This window comes from Podarcis erhardii (assembly GCF_964252035.2).
Source record: "Podarcis erhardii genome assembly, chromosome: 9".
Lineage (NCBI taxonomy): Eukaryota > Metazoa > Chordata > Lepidosauria > Squamata > Lacertidae > Podarcis > Podarcis erhardii.
In genome coordinates, this window is record NC_138512.1 from 2,893,585 (window position 1) to 2,910,996 (window position 17,412).

The 17,412-nt window shown below is 46.9% G+C and overlaps 1 protein-coding gene across 1 annotated transcript; it reads left to right on the plus strand.

Annotated features, from left to right (window-relative positions):
• Positions 1-237: 237 nt before the first annotated feature.
• On the plus strand, positions 238-17,206 carry CLEC4A (C-type lectin domain family 4 member A). Its single transcript, XM_081876044.1, has 6 exons — positions 238-653; positions 8,030-8,146; positions 9,021-9,116; positions 11,422-11,573; positions 12,196-12,317; positions 14,080-17,206. Exons 1-6 carry the CDS (start codon positions 584-586, stop codon positions 14,243-14,245), a joined length of 723 nt encoding a protein of 240 aa, XP_081732170.1. The 5' UTR covers positions 238-583; the 3' UTR covers positions 14,246-17,206.
• Positions 17,207-17,412: the final 206 nt, after the last annotated feature.

Below are 17,412 nucleotides of genomic sequence, written 5' to 3' on the forward strand. Positions count from 1 at the left end.
GCTATATTTCTTAATTGTAAATATTGAAAAATTGTGGACATGGCCCTCCTATTTCACTGCTTATTTTGTTACAAGATTTAAAATACTTGTTTTTGAAAATACTCCTTATCTCAACCAACCCATAACTGCACCATGATTTCAGATGGCCTAAGATAGTCTTGTCTTCCATTTCCTCGTTTTATTCTATTTCTGGTAAACTGACTATTCTATTTCTGGTAAACTGACGTTATTTCCACTTTGCATTGACCAGAAATGTGGCACAATCTGAGGGAAGGGAGGGGTGAGCCCAGGGCAAGGCAGAGACAGAGGCCAATCGCTGCGAAGATTGCCTTTTCATTTGGGGGACTGGGCTGGTAGGAGTTCCCCTTTCCATCTTGGAAGTTCCTTTTTCACTTCAGCTCTTGTGGAGCTTTCCAAATGAAGAAGTACTGAAAGAACAAAGACTTCCTAATATGACACCTCATGGGAGGGAGAGTTAGAAAATCCTTGCTTTAGTCGAGCTTTCATTTGTAACCTGTTCTCCAAACCAAATGCAAATCCCTTTCTACCAGTTACACCTTAAGCTTTGAAAAGGACTCTTCCAATGACATCAGAGGTCACCTATGCTGAAGTGAGGTTCAAGAACAACGGGCCTTCATCTGCTGAACCCAAAGGTAATGATCTGCCGGTGGAGTGCAAGGGCGTGTGTGCTGGGGTGTCAGCAACCGAAACGAGCCTCTGGGCGCTTCTTCCCCAGTTGTGTTGTTTTAGGACAGCTGGGCTATAGAATACCTTTTCAGTTTTCTGATCTTCTGTTCTGTTTAAATTCGGAGCAGGCGGAATTCAGACAAGTGTATACTTTTTTAGTATGGAAACCTAGCAGTGGGAAAACATTGCTGGCTGTTAGAAGATATGGCAGCAGTCTTACAATCTATTTTTTAATTACAAAAAATGCTTATTACAAGATTGAACCACTCCATAGGACCAAAATAATTCTTTCTTGCATCCAACCAACCAACCAACCAACCAACCAACCAACCTGTAAACCCAGGGGTTGGCAACCTAAGGCCCATGGGCCACAAGTGGCCCACGGGGGTCGTTTAACCAACCCACGAACTGAGCCACCCGCTCGGCGAGTCCCCGTGTGCTGCGCTAAACCGGCGCAGTGTGGGGGCTTGCTTCCATGGTGCCAGAAGCCGTGTCGATGCAGATGCTGGAAATCATGGGCACACGCACAATCCAGCCCATGGAGGGATCTCGGCCCAGGCGAGGTAAACCTTGCTGACCCCTGTGTAATCCCATTACTCTCTTGGGATATGTGGGAATTTGCCAGTTGGAGGAAATAGTACAGCCTGGATCAGAATAGTGCAGCTTCCTTTGTCAGAGATGAACAAACACACACAGAAACTTGAGGAAGGGAGGTGCATTTATATTTTTGCCACTTGGTTGCCATCCATTCCTTTCTGATAAATGTGAGATTAGAAAATGCTTAAGAAGTAAGATGGAGACCTTCAGGTGTGCCTCACTTTAATGGTCTCTGGTAGATTATTATTACTGGCTGGTGTCGTTATTTCTTAAATTTACACTTCGGACTTAATGATCTCAGCAGAGCTTTCAAGACAACTTGCAAAATAAAAATCCATAAACAAGCCTGATCAAAATTGGTTAGGATTGTATGCCATCTGCTCTTCACTGACCTCTGCTGGCCGATGGAAAGGGGGTGCTTCATCGTGGAAGAGACCCTAGGCTTGGCTGGGCAGGCAGTAAGCAGCCACCATCGGATCTTTCATATGCAGTAAAGAGCAGAAAGCTACAAAACTGGGTGCTTCAAAGCAGGATTCAAAGTATCTGCTAGATCCTCAGCTACATCATCCTGGAGCTAGAGTAGCAAAAAGTTCTAGCAAAATCCTCCGTCCCTGCCAGTTTTCTGCCCTGGCTGGTGAGAGCCATCGAGGGTCTGAGCTGCAGCACTCAATCTTTCAGACTGCCCCCTGCCAGACCCCATGTCGAAGTGCCTTCCTCCACGTCCAAAAACACATCACAGAGGTTCTAGACGATGGACTAGGGGTTCTAGGCTAGTCCCCTAAATGTTTCCCTGGCACCTCCTTCCCAAAGCCCAGGAGGCTTCTGTCCAGGTTAGGGAGGGAAGCGCGATGCTCATGTGCACAATGTCCGCCCCCCCCCCGGCAAATATCCCTTACAAGCTGGCGCCTCTGGCCCTAACTGCTCCCCTATGAAAAATGTCACCCCACACCACTGATTCTCGAGTATCCAGGCCTCAACCAATCTCCTGAGAGCTCAAAGGGAATGGTCATGGCAGGCTTTCTGAGGGAGAGATTCTCCAAAGAGGACTCTGCCAAAGGGAAGACCCTGCCTGGTTGGTCTAACATTTGATAGTCATGGTACCTAGGCCCTCAGGGTGGCTGGCTCAGATTGGGGGCAGAAAACCTTTTCCCTGAGGAAACGTTATCATGCTTAGGGCTTCTTCATTTGGGGAAGGCATGATAAGAGGTATATAAAGTGGATATGTGGAAAAAGTGGACATGAATAAGTTTTCCTCCATCTCTAACAATACCAGAACTCAAGGTCATCTTTAGGAAGCTGGCTGGTACGAGGTTTGGGGCAGACAAGAGAGTACTTCTGCACAAAGCGCATGGCTGAAGTGTGGAAGTCACGAGCACTAGGTGGAGAAGTAAGACAAATTCACAACGGTAAAGGCCATGTTATCATATTCAAACTGGGAAAGTGACCTCCATTGAAAGGTGTGGCGGCCATGTTTGAGTCTGCCACTGAAGACTAGTCACGAGGGGGGAGAGCGCTGTTGGCATCTGGCTGTCTGGCCTCTGTGGGAAATGGCTGCTGGATGAGGTGGTCTCTTTCTTCCATCTCATGTTCGTCTGCCATGGGCTGCTTGTCCATAAAAGTATGGCACTTAAAAACCTTTCTTGGGATTTCCATCTGGAGACACGTAACCTTCAAGAAGATGCCACAAGGAGCCTTTTCCTTTTAGAGCATTCATCAAGCAGACTAGAGAAGGTGCAACTTAACCGGCAAGCATCAAGCAAAAAATGGCTTCAAAGGCAAAAACAGGAATGGTGCACATCTGTTCTGGACTAGTGGGTCTGAGAAATGAACAAAAGGCTATTTTTGCCTAAAAAGCCCCACTTCCCCAATATTCCATACACGCGAATGTGCATGTCAGCTTTTTTGAACACCAGCATTCCACAAATTTCTGGCTGCCAAGCAGAATCAACTTGCATGATGTGCTAATGCCCAGCAGAATTATAGTTAATGGGGAAATACACTCAGAAACCAATTTGCATAAGTGGCCTATAGAGAATTTGTAATCTTCCCCAAAAATCTGCGGGCAGTGGATTTTTCAAAAATGATTCATAGTCACAAGGCATTTGTGTATATGAGAAGTGCAGAGCAGGCACATAAGAAGCTATTTTAGACAGTCATGTCATTGGCCTATCTAGTTCAGTAGCCAGTGTGGGGGCCCCCAGATGTTCTGAACCCCCTGTTCTCATCATCCCCAGCCAACTATCTTCCCCATGGCCTGAGGCTGGAGGCTGCAGCATAATGGGGAGGGTCCCTCTGCTCTAGACCATCTGTGCTGTTCTAGACCATCTGTGCTGACTGGCAGTGATATTCCAGATTTCACAGCCCTAAATGGAAATGTCAGGGATCGAACCTGGGATTTTTGCCTGCAAAACATGTCCTCTACTACTAAGGCATTGTCCTAAGTCATTGCTACTCAATCAATCAACCTTTTTATTCAACCGTCAGTCAGAGAAAAGAATACAAATACATTTGTCAATACACAGTTAAAACATCCAAGAAGATTTTAGAGCCTAGCCAACACTAAAAGGGCTAAACAGATAGCCCCATGTCAATACAATCAATTATGGTCTTGCGACGCTTAAAGGCTAAAAAAAGAAATTTGGTTACCAAGAAAGGTATAGCTCTAGTGACATTATTCAGCAAGTGTAAAACCTGGTTTTCTCTGGGTAGGAAGCTAAGTTGACATAGGAATGGGTCTATAAAGTTTTGTCTAAGCTCTGCATAAGAAGGGCAAGTCAAGAGAATGTGTTCGGTGGACTCAACCACACCGATAGCACAATGACAGGTTCTCTGGGCGTATGGTACTCCCCTGTACCTTCCCCACAATATCGCAGAGTCAAGGACATTTAATCTAGCCGCTGTAAGAAGTCTGCGGTATTCCACATAGTGGATTTCTGCAAGATAGGGGGCTGGTATGGTCCGATAAATCTGGTCCCCTAGGAACATCCCTGGTTTTACCTGGGCTATGTCCTCTTGTCTGGCAATATCACTCAGTCTCCGGGAGATCACATCTCTAGCTTGATTGTACGTCATAGACTCAAAGTAAAGGTGAGACAATCTGCAGGATTGAACCTCGTTAATGACCTCCCTTTCCCACGATGATTGGAAATCATCCCTCAATATCAAGGGGAGGGGGCAATACCCACTGGTTTAAAACAGAGCTTGAGCCATAGCCAGAGCTTCGTCTTCAAGGCCACGTACCGTAGAGCTTGCCAGCCGACCTCTAGTCTCATGACCGCACCCGCTACCGAGGGGGGAATCCTAAGGATGGCTCTAAGGAATCGCGTTTGAATAGAATCCAGTTTCAAAAAATCCCTACGGGAGCCTAAAGAGATGCCCACCAAAAGAAGGGGGAGGATTTTCATTTGAAAGAGTCTCAAAGCTAGCTTCACTGATTGGGCCTGATTCTTAGCATATAGAGATCTAATCTGGATGGCTGCTTTAGATGCATTAGTTGTTATATAGTCTCTGTGGGCCAGAAAAGACCTATTTGACCGTATTACTTGTCCCAGATATTTAAAGCAGTTAACCTGCTCTAGGGGAATCCCGTTCATCGACCATCGATGGAGTCTCGGTCGGGCAGAGAAGACCATGATCTTGGTCTTAGCGTAGTTGGGTTGGAGCTCATGCTGAACACAGTATTCATGTAGAGCTTGCAACATTCTCCTCAGTCCAATGGGGGATCTGGCAAGAAGTGCGGCGTCATCCCAGTACAGAAGAACATTCAGAGATCGGCCTGCTAATTTGGGTGGGGTGGGGTGGAATGCATCATTGGCCATGTGAGTCACCAGTGAGTTAATATAAAAACTAAACAATGCTGGGGCCAGTAGACAACCCTGTCTTACCCCTCTAGTGGTGGTAACAGGGTTGGAGACTAGGCCTTTATTGTCTAGCCTAATCCTCAAAGAGGTATTTGTATGGAGGCTGATAATCAGATGGAGGAGACGACAATCGATCTTTGTAGCAGCCAATTTTGTCCATAGCTGCTTTCTAGAAATTTGACCAAATGCCTGCTTAAGGTCAATAAAAGCCACATGAAGGACCTTTGGGGCTTTGCCGGCATACTTTTCCGCCAGGTGATTCAAGGTTAATATTTGGTCTGTGGTAGATCTTCCAGGGCGAAAGCCCGCCTGTTCATCGGCAATGATATTGTCGTCCTCCAACCATTTCGATATTTTGTTTAGCAAGTACCTCGAGTAAATCTTCCCAATGACATTTAGCAAGCTGATTGGCCTAAAGTTGCTCGGCTCTGTAGGTGGGCCTTTCTTATATATTAATACAGTGTTTCCCAACCGGTGTTCCGCGGCACACTAGTGTGCCGCGGGACGTCGGCTGGTGTGCCGTGGGAGGGAGGCAGTCGGACGCCCCGTGCTCCACGCAGGGAGCGCAAGGCTTGCGGGCAGCAGCCTGCAGCGCGGAGCACGGGGCGCCCTCCGGAGGACGCCCCGTGCTCCACGCAGGTGTCCGCAAGCCTTGCGCACCCGGGGGATCTCCCCCCGGGAGCGCAAGGCTTGCGGGCAGCAGCCTGCAGCGCGGAGCACGGGGCGCCCTCCAGAGGACGCCCCGTGCTCCGCGCTGGTGTCCGCAAGCTTTGCGCACCCGGGGGATCTCCCCCCGGGAGCGCAAGGCTTGCGGGCAGCAGCCTGCAGCGCGGAGCACGGGGCGCCCTCCGGAGGACGCCCCGTGCTCCACGCAGGTGTCCGCAAGCCTTGCGCACCCGGGGGATCTCCCCCCGGGAGCGCAAGGCTTGCGGGCAGCAGCCTGCAGCGCGGAGCACGGGGCGCCCTCCGGAGGACGCCCCGTGCTCCGCGCTGGTGTCCGCAAGCCTTGCGCACCCGGGGGATCTCCCCCCGGGAGCGCAAGGCTTGCGGGCAGCAGCCTGCAGCGCGGAGCACGGGGCGCCCTCCGGAGGACGCCCCGTGCTCCGCGCAGGTGTCCGCAAGCCTTGCGCACCCGGGGGATCTCCCCCCGGGAGCGCAAGGCTTGCGGGCAGCAGCCTGCAGCGCGGAGCACGGGGCGCCCTCCGGAGGACGCCCCGTGCTCCGCGCAGGTGTCCGCAAGCCTTGCGCACCCGGCGGATCTCCCCCCGGGAGCGCAAGGCTTGCGGGCAGCAGCCTGCAGCGCGGAGCACGGGGCGCCCTCCGGAGGACGCCCCGTGCTCCGCGCTGGTGTCCGCAAGCCTTGCGCACCCGGGGGATCTCCCCCCGGGAGCGCAAGGCTTGCGGGCAGCAGCCTGCAGCGCGGAGCACGGGGCGCCCTCCGGAGGACGCCCCGTGCTCCGCGCAGGTGTCCGCAAGCCTTGCGCACCCGGGGGATCTCCCCCCGGGAGCGCAAGGCTTGCGGGCAGCAGCCTGCAGCGCGGAGCACGGGGCGCCCTCCGGAGGACGCCCCGTGCTCCGCGCTGGTGTCCGCAAGCCTTGCGCACCCGGGGGATCTCCCCCCGGGAGCGCAAGGCTTGCGGGCAGCAGCCTGCAGCGCGGAGCACGGGGCGCCCTCCAGAGGACGCCCCGTGCTCCGCGCTGGTGTTGGCCAGCCTTGTGCACCCGGGAGATCTCCCCCCGGGAGTGCAAGGCTTGCGGGCGGCAGCTGGCAGCGCGGAGCACGGGGCGCCCTCCAGAGGACGCCCCGTGCTCCGCGCTCGTGTTGGCAAGCCTTGCGCACCCGGGGGGCGCATGGGGCGCCCTGAAACAGAGGGTTCCCCATGCTGCGGACTGTAGCCTGCCGCCGGACGCGCGGGGCGCCCTGAAGCAGAGCGCCCCTCGCGCCAGGCAGACATGGGCCAGCCCCACAAGCTCGGGGGACAGCGGGGAGGCGCAGCACCGCCATCCCACTGTTCCCCGACCTGGTTTTTTTGGGGGGAAATAAAGGAAAAAAAATTTTCCTTTATTTCTCCCCTCAAAAAAGTAGGTGCGTCCTATGGGACGGAGCGTCCTATGGGACGAAAAATACGGTACTTACTATTTCATAATAAAGTAATTATAAAATACTTTCTTTGTGTTTATTTGATTCCTATTAAAGAGAGTTACTTTATATATAGTCAATATAGGCACAGAGTTAATTTTTTAAACATTTTCTAATGGTGGTGTGCCTCGAGATTTTTTTCATGAAACAAGTGTGCCTTTGCCCAAAAAAGGTTGGGAAACACTGTATTAATACAATCAACGCAGAGCTCCAGCTTGAGGGAAATTTTGCTGTTTTGTTTATATACATGTAAAGTGCTGCTAGAAGTGGGATCCACCAATCTTTATTTGCTTTGATGGCATCAATAGATCATCACCGGGGGCCTTGCCTGCTTTAAATTGGTCTATGAGCGTTTCAACTTCAGGGCATGTAACTGGGTCCCAATCGGGCAGTGCTTCCGGCTCCACCGTATCACCGCAGGCATCGTGGGCTGCATACAGATCGGCGAAATATCTTTCCCAAGTGTCCGCTGAGATGTGGGGTTCTATTCTTGCAAGCAGCCTACCCTTGCTACTGAGTCATTATGTCCCCCCAGCAACTGAGAGTCTTGTTGCACTTTACAGATGGCTGTTTCTAGTGCACAGAACTAGCTTTCCCATAGGTCATTATTCTTCAGCCAGTGTGACTGCGAGTGCAACAGTGTTGCAACAGCATGATTAGACATTTTAAGGGTTAACTAGCTTGCACTGAGTGCATTTGAGTAAGTACCCTTTACCTTTGTAATGGTGACATTTTCACTTTTCAGCATCTTCAGGAAGCGAAAAACCACTTAGTACCTTCCAGAAATGCAAGCCCTGGTTTCCGTGGGTGGTGTCAGGGTTTTTGATGTTGCTCTCCGTCATCCTTCTTGTTTTCATCATTGGTGAGTAAAAAGCAAACTGAACTTAAGAGAAAGGGGAAGATTCTGCTAAATGGTTGCATAAAATTTCTGAGTAAAGCAGGGAGAAATAAAGCCTGCTAGATGTAAGTAAACTTAGTAGGCATTCTCTCCCTTCAGCAGAGAGTATGACAGAACCTAAAAGCTCTCCAGTTGACAAATGCCCTTCAAATTGATGAAGTTTGGATCGGACATGTTGTGATGAGGGGTGCACTAAGATAATTAAACAGAATCCTCATTCATATTCACTCACTGTTTCCCATCCATTCAGGTAAAAAAATAAATCTGGCACCCAAAGCTTTGATAGATCACTTGCTCTCTTGACCATCATGGCTGATTCAGATTATCCAAAGGGAAGTCACTGGTTTGGTGAGGATACAGAGAATGCATCATGATGTGAGAGAGTGGTGCCTGCTAATCTTAAATAATCAGTACAGTGGTACCTCGGGTTAAGAACTTAATTCGTTCTGGAGGTCCGTTCTTAAACTGAAACTGTTCTTAACCTGAGGCACCACTTTAGCTAATGGGGCCTCCTGCTGCTGCCGCTCCGCCACCGCCTGATTTCTGTTCTCATCCTGAAGCAAAGTTCTTAACCCAAGGTACTATTTCTGGGTTAGCGGAGTCTGTAACCTGAAGCGCCTGTAACCTGAGGTACCACTGTAGTTTTTAGTGAACTAGGCAGTGGCAGCTGATCTGGCATGTTTGAAGATGTCCATCCATTCAGGAGTTGCTACAGAGGTGCCCAGTTCCAGACTGTTCAGGGGGTTCATCACAGTGTTAACACCTCCTTCTGCAGCCGAGCCTTTTTTCTTGGACTCTGCAGTATTATATGGTCTTGCTGTTCATTCCCTTTTCCCAGTTATCCTCAAAGGAAGTCCAAAGAAGGGATTCCTCAAAAGCCAGTTTCAGAAATCAACAGAATGGAATTGCCTCCTGAAGAGACCTGAAGGAAAAGGTGAGTCACTATGAATTAGAGGATCTGATGGGCAACAAAGAAAGCCACCTTAGTATGCGACTAAAGGTTAGACGCTTTAAAATAAAAAGTAGAGAGCCACTCCTATTTAAAGGAGCCCCTTAAAAGCAGGAATTGATCCAGAATTGCAGTTGGAATAGTCTGCCAAAAAGTTTTTTAAATATATAAGTGTTTTCTTTTTAAAACAACAACAATAGCAGCAGCAGCAGCAGCAACAACAACATTTAAATGTGTCTCACATAAAAATTCCTGAGTGTATTTGCCTTGATCCACTCCAGAGGGGCTAATATGTCTGCAAAATTTATTCACTTCTGCCAAAAGAAAAAAGTTGCCTATTCTCCCATAATAAATGTGGTGGTGATAAAACAACACTTCATTTTTTTTACTGTGTACTGTTGAGTACCCCCAGAAAAAAGCACTGGTTCCAGTGTTTTGAGAACCACATAACACAAGTGGGAGCTGCAAGGAAATGCTGCAATGTGGCATGGTCCTCTTCAGGATTCTAGGCAGCTGGCCATGCCCTTTCCCCAAATACTCCATTCCACCCACTTTCCAGTTTTCCACCCGTTCTCCCAGACAGTCAGCATTCCATGCCTGCTGAACTGTTTCTGATTCACTCTTGATCCCTGACTTAGTTTTTTCTGATCATTTTTTGCAGTTCTGCAAATCTGGAGGTTCCCTTAAGCCTCCTTGGGGAGCATTGCATTGGCTCTGCCACAGCATTCACGGTGCATTATGCGCCCCACTGCCTTGTCCTTCCCAGTCTCCCTCTTGGTAAGCAGCAGCAATGTGCTGGTTCCAGCTGCGCTTAGTTTGAAAAATAGCTTGAATCCTTCACTATTCTTTGCTCCTGAGTGCTGCTTGCTCCTCAACCTTGCCTCCTAGTTCAGGCCGGAATTGTTGTTTGTTCATGACTGCTGGTTTGCCCTATCACTTCTGGGTCCCAGCTTCTAGCTCTCCTCAGACTGCTGCCCACAGTTCAGCCCTGGTAGCAGGAAATGGAGTTCCCTTGCTTGTGTGTCTGACCAGTAAAAGCTCCTCCACAGTGTGTGTCTCATTTATCATTTCTTTTCATGATACACATTGCCTTAACTGCTACCGCATGCAGTTCAGGTTTTTTCCTTTAGTTTTTAAAGCCCTAAACAACTTGGGAACTGGTTACCCAAGGACTGTGTCATACCACTCTCCTCGGCTGGGTATTGCTAAGAGTACCACTTGCCCCAGGGATGTGCTTAATATGCATGTACTAGAAACCAGGTTTTTAGGATTGCAGCTCCAGCCCTCTGGAGTCAGTTAACAACTGAAATTAGACAAGTGCCTAATTAGACCCTGTGTGACCCAGTAGTTTTATGGAATATTAATAGTACTATTGCTTTTAGTTTACTGAGTCTGTCATCTTTTTTGTTTTGTCTTATTGAGCACTGCTTTGGCCACTTTTGGTTGTGAAATATAATAATAATAATAATAATAATAATAATAATAATAATAATAATACCCCTCCCATCTGACTGGGTTGCCCCAGCTACCCTGGGGTGAATTTGGGGTTCACAAAGCCTGCCAGGTTAGGACTATATCCCCACTGAAAACCCCATATGAAATCTGAATTATAGTGCCTATCTGAACATGTGAATTCCTGCTGGTGAGTCAACCCTTGAACAACTAAGAAATAAAAATGTAGACTTAACTCCAAGCTGCTTCCCTCACTTATGGGACTTGTCTGTTGATGTGAACAATGACACATGAGCCCGGAAATCGCTGCTGCAACCTGTGCAATTTCCCAGGCTTCAAAAGGGGAACTCTAGAAGGCTGAATGTTGTCACGTAGCTTTCAGCTGAGGACAAGTGCCCACTATCTTAATAGCAGTAAATGATATGGTGTAGTGGTTAGAGCCTAACCTACCTCACATGGTTGTGGTGGGGATTTGAGGGTGGGGAGAACACTGTACGCCACCTTGAGCCCCTTTATGCAAAAAGAAGAACAAATGATGGTTCACCAAAGGGAAAGGTGAGTTGAGTGTGCACACTGTGAGCAGCACTCTTTGCACCCCTTTAAATTCTGCATGTCCACTTATTTTCTGAGCCTTCCCTGTGCATATTTTTGAAACAAAATAAAGGATGTGCAATACTACAAATGGAACATGCAACTTAAAAGTGGGACAACTTAACAGAATGTGATGAAAAATAGCAAAAGAAAGATCTGGAAAAGTGCTGGGAGTTGGTGGGACAGACCTGTTTCCAGTTGCAACAAGATTTCAGGTTGCTTCTTGTTGTCTCTGCTTTCCTTACAGAAACACAGCTGTCATGTTGCATGGGGGACCTAGAGCAATTTGGATCCAGCTGCTACTATTTCTCCAAAGACGAAAGGACCTGGAACAAGAGCAGGGTAGAATGCATGAAGAAGGGCTTCGACCTGGTGATTATAAATTCAGAAGCTGAGCAGGTGAGCTCAGTGGCATAGCATGGGGATGGCCTCAGGCGCAAAATTGTTAGGGGCGCAAAATGTCAACGCCCAGTGCTGCCTCACTGGGCACCGTTGAGAACAGCTTCTCCATGTGAACCAGGAAGTGACCTCTCCAGACAATAGAACAACTCTTCTTTTCTTATCACTGCAGCTGTTATCTCCTGTGTGATGTGGATGCTTTTAGGAAGTTGTATGCGCATGCGCCGTCCATTTCCCTCCCTCTCCCACTCCATGTGGTGCTGGGTGAGCTACCGTAGGTCAGCCTTCCCAACCTGGTGCCCTCCAACATGACCGTTGGGCAGGGATGATGGGAGCCATCCAACAACAACTGAAGGGTTCCAGGCTGGGGAAGCTTGTGCTACATTTATCATGCCTGGAAGCAGAATGTTAGAAGAAGAAGCATTTCTGTCTCCCACCACTCAGCTATATTTGTGGTCTTTAGCTGCATTGGTGTTTACATGCTACGACAGGCAACCTTGGGTTTGGGGTTTGTTTGACACAAAAGGATCCCCAAAGATCTCTGCTCCACAAAGACAGCTAACCTGTATAGACTGCTCTGTGATTTTAATGAACTGAAAGTTTGGTTCACATTTTTGTGCAGGGTTTCCTTACAAACCATACCCAGAACAGTCAAGTCGAAAATTTTTGTATCGGTCTCACAAATCAGAAGGGAACAGATCAATGGCTTTGGGTGGATGAGACTCCTCTTGACCCCATGCTAATGTGAGTAATACTTACATAGTAATAGTTATATTTAGCATTTATATTGTGCTTTTCAAATGTGCTTCATAGGCACATTGCAGATTGGGATGGCAGCTGAGGTTGAGCAAATACTGCTTTGTGTTGCAGAAGGCCAGGTGTGGCAGCTTGGCCCTGTGACCGTGGGTGCCCAGCGCCATGGGTGTCATGCAGCGTTTATGGCCCTGGCACTGAAATGTGTGAGTGCCTGGCCCCTTCATGGGGAATTTTCTGGGTGCTCGGGCAACCAGGGTCCCAGGGGTTTGGCAGGGAATTTCAAACTCTCCATATTTCCTCTCACCAAACAGTCGTGGGATAGGGATAGCACTGTGACAGAACCCTTGTTCTTCCTTATTTTGGCAGTTCACAGCATTCTGGAGTGAATACTTTTTACAAAGTTAGGTGCTAGGGTTTGCTTTCATGTGCAGGAGCTCCAATCAAATCCAATATTATGTGTGTCTTCCCAAAAGGCCAAAAAAGGAACATATTTTCATTTGTGGTGAGAGTGCCCTCGGTCTCAGATGTTCTGGTTTAATTTTTGTTGTTGTTGAAATAAGGAATATTCTTAGAGTACCTGTTCAAGCTATACCTCAAATGGTACTATTACCGATATTTGAAGGTAGAAAAATTCAGAAATAAAACTATTTACTTTGTTTTACTAGTGGCAGCATGTGGTACTATAGAAGATATTAGAGGAATGGGACATTGGAAAATGATGGGATAATGTTTGGAGAACAGCTATGCAGGAAAAATTTACATGGCGTGTTAGATTATTGTCTGGTAGGATTAAGCCAGAAAGCTTGGAGAGATCTTCTTGAATATACCAAGAAGGCACAGCTGCCACACTCCTTGACAGCAGCTTCAGCATATATGTGGAGTATGTGGAAATGGTAGGATTTTTGTAGAGTTATATTGATAATTTTATGTGTCCCAGTTTCCCCATCTTTTTAGCTCATTTCCTATGTTTATATTCTTTCTGTGACATATAAGATACACTAGTCATATATATTATTTACATCTACTGTCCATCCAAACATTATTCACCATTTCTCCCCAACTGTGCTTTATTGTTTTCTAAACTATGTGCAAAATTAATAGCATATTTTTTAAAAGGCAAATAGAGATTTGGTGGGGTGAGGGGGATTGGTGCAGTGCGTGGCAGAGCTGTATACCTATTTTTCCTTGCCGCCGCCGCCACCACCACCACCAACGTAGCTATAAACAAGAAATCTACAATCCTGTCACAATATATAAGTAAAAATATATTAGAGGATTAAATAAAAAACATATTCACCAGCGCTGGTGTCCCTGGTAGCAATTAGAGAGGCAGCCTGAAGTCATTCAGACTCCAGTCAACCTTCTCCAAATTCAGGCAGAGCCAGGTCTATGAGAATATCTTGAGGTAAGTATTTTCTTATTCCATGAGAAGCATATTTACATTGTTATTTTCCTTGGATATGTCATGCTTGTTCAGCATGATCTTTCTTTGGGGTGCTAAGTCCAAAACATCATTTTTTGTGCTTCTATTATCTGTTTGTTGTTGTTCTCCATCTTGGCGTCTGAAAACTAAACTCTCAAACGGCTCCATATCTGCCCTTTACTTGTTCATTGGAGACCTCTTTGATTTCTGAGAACCCAAAGTTTAATGAGCCTTGGGTATGCCTTGTGCTATTTGGACCGATGTACAGGGCTTGTCTATTAAATCCTAGCTTTGCATCCTTCTTTCATTAATTTTCTTCTCTTTCAGGTTCTGGAGAAGCAAGGAACCTAGTAATGTTGATGAAAACTGTGTTGTCATGCATATAGGTAAAGGAAAAGGCAACAAGATGAAGAATAACTGGAATGATGTCCAGTGTTTAGTGGACAGTCATCATTATGTTTGTGAAACAAATACAGTATCTTTTCCCATTTAAAGGATGATCTAGAGCCAAAAGAACACTTCAGACTATTAATCATGGGCCCCCTGACTGGACAGACTAAATCCATTCTGAGCATGGGCTCCACATGAGAAAGGTGTGCATTCTTATTCCACAACTGTGCTCCAAAAGAAATGTAATGTATAGAAATTTTCAAATGATTGGGAGAATCCAAAGTTCAGTAGAAAGTGATTAATATGTAGCCATAGCATGTAGCTCCAGCCCTAACCACATCTTCTCAGAAGTAAGGTCCATTGAATTCAATGAGATTTACCACTAGGCAAGTGGGGTAAAGCGGTGGGAGTTTCTGAGCGCTTGCCTAGGGTTCGTGTTTCCTTTGGAAATGAGGCACAGCAGAGACTGTGGTGTCTTTAGGGTCTATGGCTTATTTATACATATATAGAACCTGAGCCTGCAATGGAGGGGCTCCCAGCTTTACACTCCAAGAGGGTCTTGCTTCTCCCATAGATGCAGCCCTGGTTTCAAACAGACACAGCCATCCTGCCTGTTGCCCTGAAACTTACCTTGCTCTCCCACCCACACAACTCCTGACTCCCAGGCAGCCGCCTAGCTTGCTTCTCCGTTGCATCACTGCTTGCCGACTGAAAAACCTTTCCCCCTTCAATCCTGAAACACTACCACTTCTGCCTTTTTCTCCGCTAACTAACACAGAGTTCAGGGAGAAGGGCCCCCACCCCTCTGCCATCTTTGCTACTGGCTCATCAGCCTGTCTTTGTTCCCTGCTGATGGCCCCCCTTCTCCCACGCAATTTCTTGTGCAAGGAAAAACTGATTTGGCCTGTACTTTGGCACTGCTAAACTCAATACCTGGCAGCCCATCTTAATGCTCTGAGCATTGATTAAACTCCAACACCCACTAGACCCAGGAATTCAGGGGAGTCAAGGTGCCCACAAACGCATAACAATATTAAAAGATATAAAGATACTGAGCCTATGATGGAGGGGCTCACTGCATTAGCACCCCAAGAGGGTCTTGCTTCTCCCAGAGCCGCAGCCTTGGATTCCAGCAGAAATCAGGCCTGGCTCTGCCCAGCCTGCAGCCTGCCATCTTCTCTGTTCTAGCTCACTTAACTCCACTCTCAACTCTGAGCTTCGTCTTCTAACTACTGGTGAGTGAGTGAGTGAATGAATGAAACTTTATTTGCGTTAGCCATTGGCCATAGTAATAAAAAAGCATTACCATGTACACAAAACACAATAAAAGTCAATTATAAAAAAGCACAGTTTAGGGTCCTGAATCATCAGTCAAACAGTGGATCTTATTCTGATTGCCCCTGCTAAAAACCTTGCAACCTTTGCTATCGTCTGCTCCTCTTGATCTGCCAGGAGAAAAGGCACTGTGGCAGGGGTTGGACAACCCAGAATGGACAATGAGAGGGGTGGGTTGAGGGAGTTGGCCATCCATCTGCTATCTAACACAAAGGTCATGACCTCAGCAGGAAGCTAGCTTGGCCATGCCAGAAATGGAATCTTTGCTGGAGTGTGTGATGCTTTAAAACTGACTGGCCTTCAGGATATTTGGAAGTAGTGTTGTAAAAGAGTGGCCAATCATTTGTCCTCAGGATGGAGAATTTGCAAATATAAGTTTTAGTGCACAGTTGTGATCAACAACTCTAGTAGTAGTAAATCAACAGCAACAAGACGAACAAAGCCTTTTAAAGGAAGATTAGCTGCCAGAATTTGCTGTTCCTTACTTGGTAAGGATGAGAAAGATCCTGCCTCAGAGGTTTTTGGGTCACTTTTGCATCCACCTTAGAGACCTGGAAGACTGTGTGTGGTGTGGTGTGGTGTGGTGTGGTGTGGTGTGGTGTGTGTGTTGCCATTTGATACATTTTTGTAATCTCCAAACTGTCCAGGCAGGGAGGAGAGGGGTGTTGCAAAGCATGACTTTGCAGCCAGAAAGACAGAAGCAGCCATATAGTTATAAATTGGATAATTTGCTTTAATAGCATCAGCCCAGACTATTTGCAGCAGAAGCAAGGAGGAAAGGGGAAAGAGAAACAAAACTCACAACTTGGGAAGGCCACTTGCAGTTCCTTTTTAGTGAGGTTTTAGCGAGTATTAAAGGCTGTTGCTTATTCCAAGAAGGGGAGCAAAGGAAGTGGTGCAGTTCTATAAGTGACAGCTCCAACTTGCAGTGGAGAAATGACTTTACAATGACTAACTGGGCTCTTGCTCTTTGTGAGAGAAAGCCCAGTTGAGAAAGTGGCGTGCTGGGTGCCTCTTCTTGAAAGTGCATAGTGATCATATGCCTCGTCATGAAGTCTGTCAGATGCCGGAATTTTCAGTACACACGATGGCCAAGTGCTACAGATTTTACACTTGTTGCAACTGGAATCCATATTTTCACTGTCATTAAGTAAAAGCTTTAATACAGCAAAGTTCGAAGCAAAAGAATCTGCCAAGTGGTGGTCTGGCCGAAGAAATTCTGCAGAAGAAGTTGAAGACAGAGCAGTTATTGGAGAAGACAAAGCTAAGAAGGTGCAGAAGGCAAGTCCAAAGGTGGAAGTAAAAGGAAGAGAGGAAGCAGGCAGCATATTGGTTAGAGAAATTGTCAATATATTTAATATTATTGGTTAGAGTACTCATTCTCAAACTTTTTCCTCTGGGCCACACTTTCAGAATATTTTTTTGCTCGCAGCACACCAAATTCTTTATTGCTAAGAAACACATGGGGAAACACAACTCGGATGGTCCTCAGTATCACCACTTGATGCCCTTGCTTTCCTTTTGAAAATATTTCTACGCGAATTATGCAAATAAATATTTTGATATTATACTATATTGATTTTCCTTGAATCTTCCTGCCACACCCTTTGAAAACCACTGGGATCGAGCAATCCAACCACAGGTAAATGCTTCTGAAGCCTGTTGATTTCAAACACACAGTTAAACCTCTCCCACTATAAACGAACCTGAAATAAAAATACTGAAATCAGCTGATTGGATTGTCCTTTCATTCTGCTAAGCCATAAAAAGACTATTGCCAGACACAATACAGTTTGAGAGTATTGTGCTATTTATGTTAATATTTTGCCTTGGATAAGCCAAGCCAAGACAGGAGGTGGAATTGTAAGGTGTTTGCTCCAGAAAGCAAGAGCTGCTTTAAGATTCATGCATGAAAATATGGACCAGATTGTTCCC

What these genes read in the sequence shown, in the direction of transcription:
- CLEC4A (XM_081876044.1), top strand. Translation starts at nt 584, where the DNA reads ATGACATCAGAGGTCACCTATGCTGAAGTGAGGTTCAAGAACAACGGG. An exon ending in TTCATCTGCTGAACCCAAAG is followed by an intron (nt 654 to 8,029) that starts GTAATGATCTGC and finishes TTCACTTTTCAG; the next exon opens with CATCTTCAGGAAGCGAAAAA. An exon ending in TAAATTCAGAAGCTGAGCAG is followed by an intron (nt 11,574 to 12,195) that starts GTGAGCTCAGTG and finishes ATTTTTGTGCAG; the next exon opens with GGTTTCCTTACAAACCATAC.